This window comes from Gracilinanus agilis, chromosome 3, assembly GCF_016433145.1.
Source record: "Gracilinanus agilis isolate LMUSP501 chromosome 3, AgileGrace, whole genome shotgun sequence".
NCBI lineage: Eukaryota > Metazoa > Chordata > Mammalia > Didelphimorphia > Didelphidae > Gracilinanus > Gracilinanus agilis.
This window is the reverse complement of record NC_058132.1, coordinates 335,915,786-335,934,644: the sequence shown is the minus strand read 5'-3', so window position 1 is coordinate 335,934,644 and position 18,859 is coordinate 335,915,786. Positions and strand designations below refer to the sequence as shown.

Below are 18,859 nucleotides of genomic sequence, written 5' to 3'. Positions count from 1 at the left end.
GCCCCCCATTTCATCATACTTTGGTTATTGCCAACACACAAAAACCAATTTCTTTGTTGATTGCTGGGAATTTGTCTGAAGAAAAGTTTCACACCAGCACCTTCTCTTAACTTTTCTTACAATCAGATAATTGACTGAGAAACTATAGGTAATAGGTAGATCTGCAAAACAAAATGCACTAAAAGTACCTACCAATAGAAGTATTGAATATATGTGCATTAAATTTGTTTCTTAGTCCTTACTGCTTACCCTTCCTCATTTGTTATTTTGCAGCTTGCTGAAACATCTCAAAAATACTTTTTTGAGCATTACTAGGTCGGAGAGAATGGGCATTTTTTGAAGATTTGGGCGCCTTTCCTCCCTTAGTAACTGAAATTTTCTTTTGGATCCCAGAAGGCTGCCAGTTTTCATCTTTTGAGCTCCTTCGAGGTTTTGAAAGCTCTGTTGTTTCGGATTGTTTTTTGCAGTTCTTTTCCTGGGAATGCATTCTCCAGCCATTTGGAGATTCATCTGGATGTAAGGAAACTTTAGTGCGCAAGGGATAAGCATCTGGGGACCCTTTCTGCCGATTCGGTTTTCCCTGCTCTTTATCCACTTCTCTCTGAAGTTCTAAGGCCAATAACCTATCTTGTTCTTCCTGCTTATGTCTCTCAAAGAGCAAGTGTTCCAAGTCTATCAGTTTCTGTGCAATGTTATTTTCTGTCTCTTCTTGTTCTGAAGAAATTTCCATACAGATTTTTCTTCTCTTTGCAGAATTGCTTGAATCACCAACTAACTCAGGAGATTCCTCATCTTTTCTTTTGGGAATTTCTTTACCAATCAACAGATTCCTATCTTCATTTTCTGTATCATCAACACTGTTTTTGGTTATTTCTGCCAGATTAGGTACTGCATGTCCATTCTCTGATTTTTCAGGAGACGTGGCTCCAACCTCAGCAGAACAGAGAAATCTGGTTTGCACTTCATGATTTGTACAAAAATGTCCATGCATAACTTCATTTGGATTACTCATCTGTGATTTAGTTTCTTTCTCAAGACATTCTTCTTCCAAACTAAAGGCACTTAAATGAGGCATAGGTGAATCTGTAATTGAACTCTTTGTAACTCTGCTCTGACTTTCAAGGAATGTTTGTGGAGTTAGTGTTGGCATAAGCTCATCTTCTTGCGACCTAGTGCTCCTCACATTATTACTACTAACATCCTGCAAGGGAAAAAAATAGTAACATTCAGCAAAACATCAAATTTTAGCCAAATACAAGCTATTGCTAAATGGGAAAGTCATGCTGCATCAGAAGGAGGCGCTGAATATTATGAGATAATGCTCTTAAAGAGATAATGATTTAAAAAACAGGCAGGTTCACACCAAAACAACAACACAGGTAAAAAAAAATCACTTATGCATTAGGAATTAAACAAAATTTTGAAATGTAAGATATTTGTTTAAACACTGAGCAATTAAACAATTCACTCTATAATTCTTCTTTCTACATGGATATTAGAAAGAAGACCTTTTAAAAAAAATATATATATATATATATATATAAAAAGTTTTTCCCTCATGAAACTTGTGCCATGGGGGTAAAAAGTGATTTTTAGTGTTTTATTATAAATGAGATGTCATTACTTCATTTTTCACTACTATTAAAACTAATGTTGGGGGGTGGGCAGCTGGGTAGCTCAGTGGATTGAGAGCCAGGCCTAGAGATGGGAGGTCCTAGGTCCAAATCTGGCCCCGGACACTTCCTAGCTGTGTGACCCTGGGCAAGTCACTTGACCCCCATTGCCTAGCCCTTACCACTCTTCTGCCTTGGAGCCAATACAGAGTATTGACTCCAAGAGGGAAGGTAAGGATTTAAAAACAAACAAACAAACAAACAAAACAACTAATCCTGGAGGACAACCCAGTGGCTCAGTGGATTGAGAGAGAAGCTGAGATGGGAGGTCCTAGGTTCAAACTTGGCCTCAGACATTTCCCAGCTTTGTGACCCTGGGCAAGTAACTTAACCCCCATTGCCTAGCCCTTACCACTCTTCTGCCTTAGAGCCAATATATGGTATTGATTCTAAGACATAAGGGAAAGGGCCAAACAAACAAACAAACAAACAAACCTAATGCTGATAACCCATTTTTAAAGCTCCAGTTATTTACATTCAACATATTTCTAACTCTCCCTCTTTACTTCCCAAAGACTCCAGGCTGAAGTGATCAAAGTAAGGGAACCATTGCTTACTACAAATAAGAAACTCTTGGCTTAAAGAGGAACTTATTTCACAATCAAGACCTCCCCTGAATTAATTCTACTGCCTTTTGAGACCCTTTAGGTTTTCTAGTTTGTTCTATCCTATCACATTTATATTTCCTGACTCCACATTGCTCACCTTGACCCCAGGAGGAAGCCTTCTAATTTTAAGCTCTGCATTTCTATTTGAGAGGTCCTCCTCAATAATTAACTGACAAGCTGGGAAAAAATGTTAATGATTTTAAGAGAAACATTTTAATATTTTCACTTATATGATCTACACACAATTTTCTAAAAAAGTCAAACAACTAATAAACTGGGTTATAATAAGAATTTTCTTGTCCCTAAAATACCTTAGACATATAATTCCCATTATCTTCTGTGGCAAGTTCAAGTTGAGATGCTTGTACTGAGGCAAACTGGGACTTTGGTGACAGATACCTTTAAAAATAAAATATATATATTAAGTTGGACTGCTTTGAAAAACACTTGATAATTTGCCCGCACCCTGCTCACCCACCAGTTCCAAACAGATCTAGAAAATGTGCTAGACCCAATCTGGATAGGAAAATCAGAAAAAGTCACAATAAGTCATCTTCTAGGCCAAGGAAATAAAGAAGGCTATAGACAATAAGGACAAAATTTATTTATAGCTCTTTTTGAGACAACGAAGAATGGGATACTTAAGGGTGCCTACCCAATAGAGAACAGTTGAATAGGTTGTGCTCTATGAATGTGATGGAAGCATTACTATATTGTAAAAAAATGATGAATAGGATGGTTTAAGAGGAACTGGGAAGACTTGTATGAACTTATGTAGAGTGAAGTGCATAGAATTAGAATAATTGGTAATGCCAATAATATGGTAAAAAATGGCAAATCTGAAAGACTAGAGACTCTGATCAGTGTAATGATCAAATGTGATTTCAAAGGGCTAATGGTAAAAATGCTACCACCTTCTGATAGTGTATAACTATCTCTCTATATGTGCATATGTATGTATGTATGTATGTATGTATGTATGTATGTATGTATGTATGTATGTATGTATCTATAGCTATCATATACCTATCCAGATATAGCTTTTTATTTATAAATACATTTATGGAAACATATTTACTTACAAATATGTACTTACAAAATATCTACATTTTCTTTTTAATATGGTCAATTTGGAAATGTGTTTTTCTTGACAACATATTTGTAACAAGGGTCTTGTTTCCCTTTCATTCTAAATGAGCACGGGAGGGAGAAGATGAATTTTTGCCAATAATAATAATTTTTTAAAAAGGACAACCAGCTCACTATTAAAAGACTGTGCATTGCATCCTCCCATAATTATTCTTTTGTTATTATGATAGATAACATTTCTGATTATTGCATATTGAATTTAACCAGAAGATTTAACATCTAGATTCTATTCACACTTTAGTAAGTACTGGGAATAGATGGTCATTTCTTTCTCTAGCCCTTTTTACTGATGAGGAAACCGAGGCAAAAAGGGTTAAAGTGACTTGCCCAGGGTTGCACAGCTAATAAGTGCCTGAGATCAGATTTAAACTCAGGAAGATAAGTCTTCTTGATTCCAGGTCTGGCACTCTATCCGCTGTACCGAGTGTACACGGGCTGCACAATGATTTAGAAAACCACAAATTAATACCTTTATTGTATTGTAGGAATTTTGCAGACCACATGTCTGATACCTCTACTTCAAAACACTAACTTAAAAATAAAAATTTTTGATCAATAAAGTCATTAGTCAAAATGTACCAATTTTTAGTACTAGATACTAGGTATAAAATAATAAAAATATAGAAATGAATATTACTTCTAAAAATAAGGTGGATAAGAATTAGTATACATTAGAAGTTAAACATTTTAAACTCTAGAATCTCTGTTCTTTTCATTATAAATCAACCCTGGACCACTTGGGGAATACTATACAATCTTTGCATCAAATTTTGACTAACTAGTGCAAAAAAGGAGTTCCTAAGTCTTTTTTCTACCATGGGCCCTTCTTAAGTGTGCTGAAATATATGGATTCTATGGGCTTGTCCTCAAGGATTCATAATAATGTTTTTAAATATATAAAATAAACTACATCGGGAGACAGCTAGGTGTTTCAGTGGACTGAGTACCAAGCCCAGAGGTCCTGGGTTCAAATATGACCTGTGTGAACCTGGGCAAGTCACTTATCCTCCAGTGCCCAACCCTTACTGCTCTTCTGCATTAGAACCAATACAGAATACCGGTTCCAAGGCTAAGGTAAGGGTTTAAAAAATAGTAATAAAATAAAATACATAGGATTATAAGGAAAACCAATTATATACTGAAATCCAGTCATCAAAATATTTACAAAAGGTCATAGACCCCAGGTAAGTAATCTTTTGGTAGAAGAAATGAAGAACATTATTATACATAGCAGTTCCTTAAACACTTATTAGCATGGCCAAAGTGACTTACTTTTGAATACTTCCAAGGAAGCTTAATTGGTTCTTAATCTTCTTTTGTGACTTGTTGGTGACTGGTGAAGACTGTTTAGCATTTGAAGGTGAACTAAAGACACTTTTCTCACTCAGTTTGTTCTTAAACAAAAGAAATATTCAGAAAACAATAGATTATTCTATGACCATATTTACATACAAAAAAAACCCCTTTTTATAATAAAATTCTAATAGGAATTGGGCTTACTTTTATTCTTCATTTAAAAAAATTAAGGAATTAACAGTGGAAAAGAAAATAATCTGGCATAGCAGATAGAGACCTGACCTTGAAGTAAGAAAGACCTGTGTTCAAGTCCTGCCTCTAACACATATTGGCAAGTCATTTAACCTCTTAATAGCCCAGACACTTCAGCAAGACTTATTTGAGCTCCAAAATGGGTGTCAATCTGCACTTGTATTGTTGATTCCTTACCAGAAGTCCCAGACCATCAAAATCAAAGGTCTAATAAAAAAATGTAAATGTTATTGGAAAGACTATTAAAATTATAAAGAAACTTCTAAAAAAAACCCCTCAACTTTACCTTTTGTCTTAGAATCAATATTATGTATTGGTTTTGAGGCAGAAGAGTGAGCAGTAAAAGGACTAGGCAATAGAGGGGTAGTCACACAGCTCAGAAGTCTGAGGCCAGATCTGAATTTCGGCCATCCTATCTCCAAGTCTGGTGCTCTATGCAGAAATATGCATTAGCTTTTAAAGAAATACAGATTACAATTTATAATTTACTAATTATAATATCTTCCCCATCTCAGTATTCTTCAGCAGTACAACTGAACTTCAAGAGTAGCTCTGAAAGATATTCAGTAGCATGGGTTTAATTACTTGAGGCACTTGAAATTAATCTTTCTCTAAATGCAATGTAAGGGTAAATAGATCCAAAAGACCATTTACGCTGGTTACAACTAAGTAAATAAAAGACTTTACCTTGCATAAAGCACAAAGCTTCTCTTTCTTTTACCAAATGGCAAGTGTATGGTTACGCTATTGTTATTAGTTATAAGTCCTATTTTGTAGAATTTTAATGTTCTGAAAGTATACTTTGTAGGGGCAGCCGGGTGGCTCAATGGAATGAGAGTCAGGTCTGAAAAGGAGGTCCTGAGTTCAAATATGACCTTAGACACTTCCTAATTATGTGACTCTGGGTAAGTCACTTAACTCCCAATGCTAGCCCTTACGGCTTTACTGCCTTGGGAGCAAAACACAGTATTGATTCTAAGATAGAAAGGTAAGGGTTAAAAAAAATATGCTTCAAGGCTTAAGTGACAAAATTTATCAATGAAAAGTAACATATAAATTTCAACCTTTCATGCATTCAATGCAAAAGTGGTCCTTAAAGCTCAATTCACTATGCATTTTATTCATAATATTATTAGTAATTAATATGGATTAGTAGTTTTATTGTGTATTAAGTGCAAGAATCTCAATTCCCTCAGGGTGTTGGGCTAAGAATTTTAATAAAAGTCTCTTTTAGCTCTAAACACAATGAAACTTTTGTGTAGTTAAAGATAATTTTGTTTTAAGACAATGCAAATGTATCACCTATAAGCTCTTCAGAATAAAGTAGGAAAAACATATCTGATGGCAACATACTCCTATTTTAAGTATCCTTCCAAATAATCATCGATACAGCGATACAGTAACTATGTCAGGATAATAATTTCTGCAAAGGGGAGAAAACATGATAGGAGAATACATCCCCAAAGGACTTTTCTTCACTTATTTAAGATTGTGCTTTGTGAATATACTAAAAATGAAATCTTAATATGTATTGTACATACAAAAAAAAAATCTCCAAGTTCGAAGGACCCTAAGTGACTTAGAAGATCTGGGGGTGCTAATCCTAGCTCTGACGGTAATACATTGGGTAACCTTGGGCAGACATTGTCTTAACCTCCATTTTCTCAGTAGTAAAAATGAAGGGTTAAATTGGCTAAGTTTCTTCCAAATTCTAAAATGTTATGATTTTATTTGGTGATTCATCTCACCTTCTCACTTTGAAGACATCAAAGTGTCAGGATGTCTGGTTTACTTTATAAAATTTAATTTAAATTATCACATGGGCTCAGCTAAGTAACATAATGGACTGAGAGCCAGATCTGGCTACTTAGACTGGAAGTAAGGGTTTAAAAAAAAATTAAATTATCACAAGGAATAAAAGGCAATCATATATGCTTTAATTATGAAGCAAATAAAACCTGAGTTTCTGGAGCTGTTACAAATTTAAATTGTTTCCCTTTATGCATCAGAATCAGGAAAGAACAGATGTGACTTAGAATAGAGTGTAAGTATTTCCTCGTTTCCTCATTTATCCAGGTTTCTTGACTTCTGAAACTAAGGGGAAAAAAATCTTTCAATGCCCAGTGTGGACGTACAAGATTGATACTGATTTCTCGGGCCAGTTCTTCATCTCTTTTCAGCTGTTCCGCCATCTTTCTTTTCCTTTCTTCTGCTAGCTTTTGCTCTTCTTCCTCCTCTGCTAATAATTTCTGAATGTATTCTTCACTTGCTTTGCTCTCTTCTTCCTCATAGGCCCTTCGTTCAGCCTCCACCTTAAAATTGTTTATTAAAAAAGTTTAAATTAGGATGTATCAATAACAGACTACGACAAATCTTAGACATATCTATCACAACAAAAAAGGTTAACATAATTTTCAAAGGCCTAAGACTTCAAAATTATATTTTCTAGATATACACTATGTGGGATGAGATTCAGTGTGTAACTCTCAAAGAGTTGTATTTGACTTGTTGTAACCCCAATTTTCAAGACCCCTCAGTATTACCATTCCTTACTAAAACTGCCCCTCTCCACCCCATAAAATTTTTAGTTTTCCTGACCTATTTTCAAAAGCCTTGAGAAGAATTTATCTGTGCCCTGGGAAGAAAGCCAAATTATAAGATAAGCTGAAAAATGAAAAGTACAGCAAGTTTCAAAAGTATCTTTTTTTGTCCTAGGCTGGGAATCCCATGATACACAGGATTTTTTGATCATGGGGGTCTTTAGGGATATGTAATGTTGACAATGTGCTCAAGACTGTAAATGTCACAGCCCCCTCTTCTATGGGACTGGAGAGAGGGGAGGAGGAGAATCTTTCATCAGAATTCTTATAAAAGTCTGTGACTGTACCTAGAAGAAGAGGAGACATTTTTGCCCCGAGCACACTTGTGTGGGCGGAATCCCTTTTCCTCCCCTTCCTGCCAGATTTCTCTGAATAAAGCCAGCATCTTATCAAGTCTCCTGTATGCTCATTAGAGTGATTTCTGGGGTACAAGCCTCCCCAGAAATCTACTCCACACATGCATACAGAAGGGAAAATGAATAAATACTTCCAAGGAAGAAGGGGTAGAGGAAAGAAATGAGAAAGTGGCAAAAAGAATTGTGTAGAAAAATTTTTAAATATTGTATTATGGGGGCTCAGTGGACTGACAGCCAGGCCCAGAGAAGGGAGATTCTGGGTTCAAATCTGGATTCAGACACTTCCTAGTTGTATGACCCTGGGCAAGTCACTTGACCCCCATTGCCTAGCCCTTACCACTCTTCCGCCTTGGAACTGATACACAGCATTGGAGTCTAAGATGGAAGGTAAGGGTTTTTAAAAAATCCTATTATTTCACATATTCCCCTCACCATTTACACAGATTATCATCCAAAGACTAGGGGTTTTGAATATTTGGAAGATTCAAATATTTCTTGAATTTTAAAAAAATGAACAAAATTATCCTTTTTACAGATAATAAGAGGTTTTTAAGGTTTTGAGAGGTCCATTTATTTTGTAATCATTAACATTTCATTCTACACAATCCTTCAACTTGCCTGAATTTTAAAATGTTGGTTGGTGATAACAGAAAGCAAAATAATAAACACCCTAAAAGGGACCTATTGCTTTAAAATAATAGAATCAAATTCATACAGAAACAAATCCCTGCAAGTCATATCATGACTTCAGAAACCACAAATTAACATTATCTATGTTATATTATATTTTTATTTATTTTGTTAAATACTTCCCAATTACACTAAAAAAAAAAAACAACACACCAAAAACCAAACAAACCAGAAACAAAATCCCCAACAACAACCTGTATCTTCCTTCTTAATCTGAGGCATAAAAGTGGTATGGGCTAAGTAATTGAGGTTAAGCAACTTGCCCAAGATCACATAGCTAGGAAGCATCTGAGATCAAATTTCAACCTGGATCTCCTGTCTTTAGGTCTGCCTCTCAATTCCCTGAGCCACCCAACTGTGACCCCACCCCTACCCCCTGCCTCCCTAATACTTGCAACTTGCAATTACTCACAGACCAGAACATAGGCCAGAAAAGTATTAAACACACCTCCCCTTACATCACACCATTATAGAAGAACTGAAAGCAGAGAGATCCCCAATGCCAGCTCTGGAGCCAGCTACACAAAGAATCTGAAGCTTGGAACAGTGCTCCCTTCACCACAGTTACAAAGCCCAACTTTAATAGTTTTTTAAACTAAAAGAAAAGAAAAAAGTAGGAAAATAAATAAACCAAAACAAAGAAAGTTATTCTGGTAACATGGCAAACTCAGAAGAAGAAAACAAAGACTCCAAGAAAAATATAAATTGCTCTCAAGCTGAAAAAGGATTTTAAAAATTAAATAAGAGGTAGAAGAAAAATTGGGAAGAGAAATAAAAATGATACAAGAAAAATGCGAAAGAGAGTCAACACCCTGGTAAAGGAAGCACAAAAAAATAGTAAAGAAATTAATTACGTAAAAAACAGAATAGACCAGTTGGTAAGAGGCACAAAAATCCAATGAAGAGAAGATAATTGGCTCTTTGGGAAAAGAGGTACATAAATTCATAGAGGAAAAGAACTATTTACAAAGCATGCCTTAAAAATTAGAATTGGGCAAGTGGAAGCTAATAACCCCATGAGACTTAAGAATCACTAGACTATCTGAAAGTCATGATAAAAAAAGGGCTTAGACATTAACTTTCAAGAAAACATCAAGGAAAACTGCCCTGATATTCTAGAACCAGAGGACAAAACAGAAATTGAAAGAATCTCTGATCACCTCCCCCAAAAGGGGGAGATCTCAAAAGAATAACTCACAGGAATATTATAGCCAAATTCCCAAACTCCCAGGTGAAGGAGAAAATATTGCAAGCAGCTAAAAAGAAACAATTCCAAGTATCATGGAGCCAGTCAGGATAACACATGATATTTCAGAGAGCAAAGGAACTAGGTCTCCAACCAAGAATCACTCACATCCAACAAACAAACCTGAGCATAATTCTTCAGGGGGGGAAAAAAAAGGGTTTTCAATGAAATATAGGACTTTCAAAGACCACAGCTGAATAGAAAATTTGACTCTCAAATACCAGACTTAAGAGAATTATAAAAAGGTAAATAGGAAGGAAAAATCAAATTCAATAAGGTTAAAATGTATATATCCACATGGAGAAATGATACATGTAATGCCAAAGAACCTTGTCATTAGGGTAGTGTAAAGGGGAATTCATTGGGAGGAGGGGGAAGGGAAAAATAAAATGAGATAAATTATTGCACATAAAAGAGGCATGAAAAAGCATTCACAGAGCTAGGAGGAAAATGGGAAAGGACCTACTAGCACAAAAATATTTATAGCCACTCTTTTTGTGGTGGCTAAGAATTGGAAATTGAAGGGATGTCCATCAATGGGGGAATGGCTGATCAAACTGTGGTATATGATGATGATGGAATACTGTTGTGCTTTAAGTTATGACAAATAGGATGATTTCAGAAAAATCTGGATGCAAAGTAAATAAGCAGAACCAGGAAAATATTGTACATAGTAATAGCAATATTATTATGCAATGATGAAATGAAATAGACTTTGCTACTATCAGCAATACAATGTTCCAGAACAATTCTGAGAGATTTAAGAAAAATAATGCTATCCACCTTCAGAGAAAGAATTGTTGGAGTAGGAATACAGATGAAAACATGATTTATCACTTGTTTATTTGGGTATATGTTTTGGGGTTTTGATTTTGTAAGATTATTCACTTATAAAATGAATAATATGGAAATATATTTTGCATAATAATACATGTATAACCCAGATGGAATTGCGTGCCAGTTCAGGAGGGAGAAGGAAAGGGACAATTTGGACCATAGAATATTGGAAAATTTATGTGGGAACTCATTACTAAAACAAACAAATTAATAAAATTAAACCGTGATGGAATTGCGTGCCAGTTCAGGAGGGGGAAGGAAAGGGACAATTTGGATCATAGAATATTGGAAAATTTATGTGGGAACTCATTACTAAAACAAACAAATTAATAAAATTAAACCGTGAATGTCTACACAATGGAGGGGAAGATGGAAAAGGTAGGGAGGAAAGAACAGGAATCTTACTCTCATGAATTAGCTCAGTGAGGGAGGAACACACACAATAAATTGGAGATATAAAGTTATTTTACCCTACAGAAAGGAGGGGAAGGGGATAAGAAAAGTGGGGACGGAGTTGATGGAAAAGAAGACTGAATACACTTTGGGGAGCTGTGAACTGATTCAATCATTCTGGAGAGCAATTTAGATCCATGCCCAAGGAGCTATAAAAAATACCCACTGACCCAACAATTCCATTACTAGATTTGTATCCCCAAAGAGATAAAAAACCAAAAGGGGCTTATATGTATAAAAATATTTAAAGTTCTTTTTGTGGGAACAAAGAATAGGAAAGTGAGAGGATACCCATCAACTGGGGAATGGCAAAGTTATAGCATGTGACTGTAATGGAATACTATTATGTTGTAAGAAATGACAAGTAGGAGGGGCTTAGAAAAACCCGGAAAGACTTACATGAACCAAAGCAGAGTGAAATAAGCAGAACCTTTGTACACAGTTGACAGGAATACTTTATAGTGAACAACTGTGAATAATAGCAATTCTCAACAATACAATGATCCAAAACTATCTCAGAGGACTCATGATTAAAAATGCCATCTACTTCTAGAGAAAAAGAACTGAGTCTAAAGCCAGACCAAAGCAAACATTTTTCATTTAAAAGGTACCAAAATAATTAAAAAAATAAGTTAGTAAACCTCATATGTATATATAATCTTCCTAGTGATATATATACACACATGTCTATCACTAGGAAGATAATATGGCAATATTAGGGAAATTCTACTTAGACCTTAAAAAGATACTTTGAATCACTCAACATATACGTTGGCAACTTGTGACTTTAGTGAAAGGTGGGTCGAGGGAGGGCAGTAAATCTATGTTGGAAAATATGATTTGGATTTAAGAAATAAGCTAAAGATGTACAAAACTACTTGGGATGAAAGGATCAGTTTCAAAGCTAGACTTTTAGATGTCCACATCTTTATAGCACTAACACATTCTTCGAGAACAGAGACAGAAAGATGGAGGGAGTTTTGTAACACTATTTTTTCCTCATTCTCTTGTCTGATGCCCTCTTTCTTATTCCTTTGCTAGCTCTTTAAGTCACACAGTGTTCCCTAAGAAGGCTCTTCTCTTCCACTTGGTGATCTCACCAACATCCCCATGTGGATAACTTCCCAGATATCCCGCCCTAACCTTGCCTAAGCTTTAGCCTCATTACTAATGCCTTTGGGACACAAACTGGATGCCCAGTAGATGTCACCAATTCTACATGTTCAAAATAGAATTCCTCTTTCCCCCCAAACCCACTCTTCTTCCAAACTTCCCTACTGCTGTTGAGGATATCATCTCCCCAGTCACGCAGGCAAGCAACTTTGGTGTCATCCCTGACTCCTCAGATCCAATCTGTGGCTGAGTCTTGTTTTTACCTTCATAACTTCTGTCCTCTATCTGCCCCTCTCTCCACTCAGTCGCCAGATACCACCTGGACCACTGCAACAGCCTTCTAGTTGATGTCCTTGTCTCAAAGCTAAGAGACGAAATAAGAGAGTACTGAACTCGAGTTCCAATCTGGTCTCAGATATTTATTAGCCCTGTGACCCCAGACAAGCCCCTTAAATCTCTGCTTGCCCCAGTTTCCTCAATTGTAAAATGCTATGACAGTAACAGCACCTACCTTACAGATGTTTTGAGGACTAAATGAGGTAATATTTGCAAAGTGCTTACTTAGCACAATACCTGGCACATAGTAGGCACCTATATTAATGTTTATTCTCTTCCCTTTTCCCATCAAGTCTTTCCCCACTCCAATACATCTTTCACTCGGGTGCCAAAATAATTTTCTTAAAATGCAGGTTTGACCCCCCCCCCCAAAAAAAACTCCAAAGGCTCTGAGAAAGATACTAAGTGATGTTGTAGATGTCAGACTGATAAGACTTAATAACTGATTAAATATGTAAGGTAAAAGAGAAGAAGAGGTTGGGGATAAATCCAAAGTGGCAAACCTAAGAGACTGGTAGAATGGTGATATGCTTGACAGAAATATAAAGTTTATGAATCACTGAAATTTGTTTCTCCCATTAACCAATTTTATATTTAATCATTTATTGGAAAAATTTTACTCAAATTAAAAATTTTGCATGTAAACTAAAATAAAAAAGAGAGAGAAATACAAAGTTCAGAAGATTTTTTTTTTTTTATAATTTTGAGACATAGGTGGGACATTTAATTGGGGATGTCCAATAGGCACTTAATGATGTGGATTAGGAGATCATGACTGAGAGTTGGGCTGGTTATATAGATCTGTGCAACATCTGCATAGAAATGAAAATTAAACTCTGGGAACTGATGAGGCCATCAAAATTTTTACCAGCTCTGATGTTTCCCATAATGTTCTATCTCCATAGTTTTATATTCCTTATTATGGGTAAAAGGATATGGTTTTGTTCCTTATAATATTTAAAACTGAATTATCCTTTATACTTACTGAGAAATGCAAATGGATCAACAATGGCATTTACCGAACTTACATAATTTTTGTACTGGGGATAACAGTGATGGCCAGGTCCACTCATTAGGATAGGCCTTGGCCTTCTCTAAAGACCTGTGCTAACTGTACTGCCTAGAATTCATGTGACATTTGGGAGGCCAATGGGAACTATGTCATATGGATTTGGTTAAGGCTCTTTGGTGCAAGGCACTAGGAGAGGCAATTGAAAAGATGATGCCTGATCCTCTCTAGGAGCCCAGAGAACTTTCTGGAATTTGGAATAAGGACAAATGTGATTGGTTGAAGATGAGAAGGTGGGAAGGGATGCATTCATTTAAAAGGAGAGAAAACTCAATTTGCTCTTGTAAATTCTCTTTTTCTCTAAGACTTCCAGGGAGTGGTAGGTGAAGGATCCTTAACAAGTATCCCTAGAGCAGGGCCCTGCAGCAACACTCAGTCCAGCTCTGTGCAGGTGGTGAGTGAAAAGAACAGGAGGAGGTAAATGGAGTGATCCACAGCTGAGGTTTAATAAAGTAAGGATACTTAAAGGTTACGGCAAGGAATTGGAGAGTAGAGAACAGTGGAATGTTTAACTGGTTATCTATATAGTTATCTATATCTTTAGTTCTCTCTCTATAGATATCGGCCATACATATATATGAAAACATATATTTTCTTTAGACAATATTATATATGAAATATATAAGTTGTCATATATAAACTATATAATTTATCTCATGTACACACTCAGAGCTATTAACATATAGATATGGTTCATATCTGTATGAACAAGTATATATACACTTAAAAAAACCTTTTCTTCTAAGGCAGAAGAATGGTATGGGCTAGGCAATGAGAGTTAAGTGACTTTGCCCAGAGTTGCATACCTAGGAAGTATCTTAATTCACACTTGAACCCAGGACCTCCTGAAGTATATATATTCTTTTAAGAAGAAACACATCCTGTGGGGTCTGGAAAGATCTCTTATCTTTAACTCTCCAACCACTTTTCCATTCCTCACTTCCCTCAAGATAATGGGAAACTGAAAAATAGCACACACCCCCAAAATAGATAATAGAATTCTTCCTAGCATAGAAAAATGTCACTGATAACTAAAAGTCCAGTTCTGTATTGTTTTGAGCACATAGAAATCAGTTATCTTGAATATATTTTTAAAAGAAATTTCTTCATGTCAGTAGCCATTAATTAATTATATGTCGGCATTACTCTGTGTGAGTGTGTGTGTGTGTTTTGCTGTTGTATAATCATTTCAGTTGCATCTGACTCTTCGCAATCCCATTTGGGGTTTTCTTGGCAAGGATACTGAAGTGGTTTGCCATTTCCCTCTCCAGCTTGTTTTACAGATGAAAAACTGATGGAAACAGTGAAGTTACTCATCCACCAGGGTCACTCAGCTAGTGAGTGTCTGAGATCAGATCTGAACTTGGGAAGACAAGTCTCTCTGACTCCCAAGTCCAGCACTCACTACATACACTGTGCCACCTATCTGTTCTACAGAGTATATGCTGAATATAAAAACTATAAACACAAAACAGACATATTTATAAAGTAAAGAAATTAATATTTGCACCTACTTTGCTAATTTCTTCTTCATATTCACGCCTCAATTCCCCAGGCTGGCTTAGTGTATGACGTGGCTGATACATATCAACTGTTCCCGATAAAAAGATTAATAAAAAAAAAAAATACATTTACTAAAGAGAACATAGAAATGTTGGCCAGTTAAACTATTAGGATAAACTTTTTTTTAAAGATAATGAAATATACAAGTGATTTCACACTTCAATATAACGATTTTACATGAAATTTGTATTTTTCAGATTTGCCTCCCTCACAAGCAACGGTAACACATCTTTTGCAAGAGTTAAAAGTAAAGATTACATTGTAAGTGAGCTTGTTTTCATGAATAATATTCTTACTATTTTAATATCTTTACTAATGTGAGAAAGAAAGGCAATTAAAATAAACTTGTTTAGATTTTTTCCCCTTTAAGCATCTCCCACAAATTGTTTTTCTGTTCTTTAAAAAATTGAACAATAGTTTTGAACTCTGTAAAATTTGGATTTCACTCTCACCAAACTATCTATTTTCAAATGATTAACTGATTTTGTGTGTGTGTACGTTAAATTCTGAGTAGCTAGAAGAAAATTTCAGAGAAGAAACTTAGTTCTTTGACATTTGTTTACAGTTTTAGCTGAACATTTTAGTTTTAAAATACTTACCAAAATTATATATAATTGGTATATATTTATAACAAAATTATAAACACTTAATGAAACCTTTCCAAAGTAATCAATCTGTTCAATCAATCCCACAGCCTTTTTTTCCCCTCCGTGCTTCACTTTCTTGACCTCTCTACAGCATTCAACAAGATTGACATTCTTTCTTCTCCTGAATTTTCATACCACTCTCCTGATTCCTCCTTCTACCTGTCTATACACTCTTTTGCTTAATCAATCAACAAGCATTTACTTAAAAGTCTACTACAGGCAGCAAGATGGCTCAGTGGATTAAGAGTCAGGCCTAGGTCAAATCTGACCTCAGACACTTTTTAGCTGTATGACCTTGTGCCAGCCACTTAATCCCCACTGCCCAGCCCTTACCACTCTTCTGCCTTAGAACTGAGACACAGTATTGATCCTTAGAAGGAAGATAAGGGTTTTAAAAAAAAGTCTACTACACAATTAGATGCTACACCAGGAGCAGGGAACATAGAGAATGAAATAATTCCTGATCCTGAAGCTTACATGCTACAAGGGGAGACAAGTACACAGATGAATATATATAGAATACAAAAAATAAGTAAAAAGTAGTTGAATATAAAAGTAGAAAGGGGAAGGGCACTAGCAGTTGAAGGGGGCAGACAAGTATAGATGAGTATATATAGAATACAGCATATGATTATATACAGAATGTAGAAAACAAATAAAAAGTAGTTAAATATAAAAGTAGAAAGAGGGAAAAAAGGTACCAACAGTTGAGAGGGGCAGACAAGGAGAAGAAAGAGGTGCTTCAGCTGCACTGTGAAAGAAAATGGATTCCACGAGACAGGGAAGAAACATGTCCTAGATGTAGAGAATGTTCTACAAAGAAATAAAGAGGAGATGGCAGATTGTGGGCAAGGAACAGAGAAAAGGACAGTCTAACTGAATTGCAAAGTGCAGAAGAAGGAGTCTCAAAAATTAGGCTGAGGCCAAGTTGTGAAGAGCTTTAAAAGTTAAACCAAATTTATATTTGATCCTAGAGGCAATAGGGAGACCTTGGAGTTGTAAGAGTAGAGAGGAGTGTCATGGTCAGATCTGCTCTTTAGGAAAATTACCTGGTTGTTGTGTGATATAAGACAAATCAAAGTGGGTAAAGTCTTGAGGCATCGAGTCTAATCAAATGACCCCATTATAATAATCTATATATAATAATAAACAAGTAGGTGATAAGAACCTGAATGAAGGCGGTGATTATGTGAGCATAATCTGAAAGGAGAAATGTGGAGAGGAAAAACAAGGTTTGTCAATGAGTTGGCTAAGTGGGATAAGAGAAAATAAGCCTGCAAAGAAAATAACACAAAGGCTACAAACCTAAAATAAGGGAGTCCGGAAAAAAGAAGATAATTAGTTCTGCTTTGGACATGTTAAATTTGAGATATTCATAGGACCGTCAGTTTGAAATACCCTACAGGGAACTGGTGTAGGACTAAATCTCAGGGTAGAAGCAGAGTTGGAAATATTAGCATTTTCATAGTTAGGGAGTCATTTTCATAGATCCAACAACAAAACTCAAAGGAACTGAGGTCACAAATCTTAGAGAAAAAAATAGGAGTTCCGGGTTAAGATGGCGGCAGAGTAAGAAGCAGCTCTTAACCTCTCCTGACCGAAACACACAAAACTCCTCAAGGAGACATAAAAACAAGTCCAGACGAAAGGAGGAACCCCACAAAAGGGCACAGCGTGGAAGGTACGTGGAATCGAGGCATTTCCATGCTATAAAGGGGTGAAACAGCTCTCACTAAATTGCGGGCTGAGCAACCACCCCACCCCCACCCCCTTCACACACAACACCTATAGCGCCGAAGCCAGCTAAAAAGAAATAGAGCAAGTTTGGGGCACCCATCGAGTCATTGGCAGCTCCGGGGCCTGTCCCTGAGAGCAGCAAGATTTAGGACCCCAAAAAGCTAACGAACGCACACAAAATTTGAGAGTGGACGCAGGGCACAGAGTGCGGGCTCAGAGCGTAGGCACGGGCGGAGGCGTGGGTGGAGGTAGACACAGCCACAAGTTAAAGCTCTGAAACCCTGAGTGGGGAACCAGTGCAGACGGGTATAAGACTGTGGAAGCAGCGCCCAGAGACTTGTAAAGAAACCTCCAGCAGACGATCAAGCAAGGGGGTCCACCAGGGAGCTTGACCGCAGACAGACCCTGAGCGCGAGGATAAACCTGAGAAGCTGCTGGTCTAACGATGGCTACCCAGTCTCAGGAAGTTCAGAAGAGAAAGATTAACAACAAGAAAAAGAAGTCTTTAATACTCGACAACTTTTACACAGAGAAAATCCAGACAACCGAGCAAACAGAGGAGAACAAACAAGCATCCGGACCCTCCTCAAATAAGGAAAACTCCTCACAAGCTATGGAAGAGTTCAAAACTGAGATTTTGAGGAAAATGGAAGAAATCTGGCAAGAAAATAACTATTTAAAAGGTAGAATCTTGCAATTGGAAAGTGAGGCTCAGAAACCAAATGAACTGATAAGCAAATTGAACACGAGAAATGACCAGATTGAAAAGGAATACCAGAAGATTATGGCCAAAACCAGAAGATTATGGCCGAAAACCAAAAGATCATAGCCGAAAATCAATCCCTAAAGGCTAGAATTGAGCAAGTAAAAGCTAATGATCTCTCAAGACAACAAGAACAAATAAAACAAAGTCAAAAGACTGAAAAAATAGAAGGAAACATGAAATATCTCAATGAGAGAGTGACAGACCAAGAAAACCGGTCTAGAAGAGACAATTTGAGAATAATTGGTCTTCCAGAAAAACCAGAAATTAATAGAAACCTGGACTCCATACTAACAGAAATAACTCAGCAAAATTGCCCTGAAGTCCTACAACAAGAGGGCAATATAGACATTGAAAGGATTCATAGAACACCTGCGACATTTGATCAAGAAAAGAAAACACCCAGAAATATAATTGCCAAATTCAAGAGTTTCCAAGCAAAAGAAAAAATCTTACAAGAAGCCAGAAAGA

At 36.4% G+C, this 18,859-nt stretch overlaps 1 protein-coding gene across 1 annotated transcript in view; it reads right to left on the bottom strand.

Moving 5' to 3' along the window:
* Window positions 1–262: 262 nt before the first annotated feature.
* Window positions 263–18,859, bottom strand: part of RNF168 (ring finger protein 168) — a 36,355-nt gene continuing 17,758 nt past the window's right edge. The window contains exons 3-7 of the mRNA XM_044666718.1: window positions 15,193–15,269; window positions 7,114–7,290; window positions 4,703–4,824; window positions 2,593–2,680; window positions 263–1,201 (exon numbers count right to left, since the gene is read on the bottom strand). Of these exons, the coding sequence (XP_044522653.1) occupies window positions 263–1,201; window positions 2,593–2,680; window positions 4,703–4,824; window positions 7,114–7,290; window positions 15,193–15,269 (1,403 nt within the window). The remainder of the gene's footprint in view (window positions 1,202–2,592; window positions 2,681–4,702; window positions 4,825–7,113; window positions 7,291–15,192; window positions 15,270–18,859) is intronic.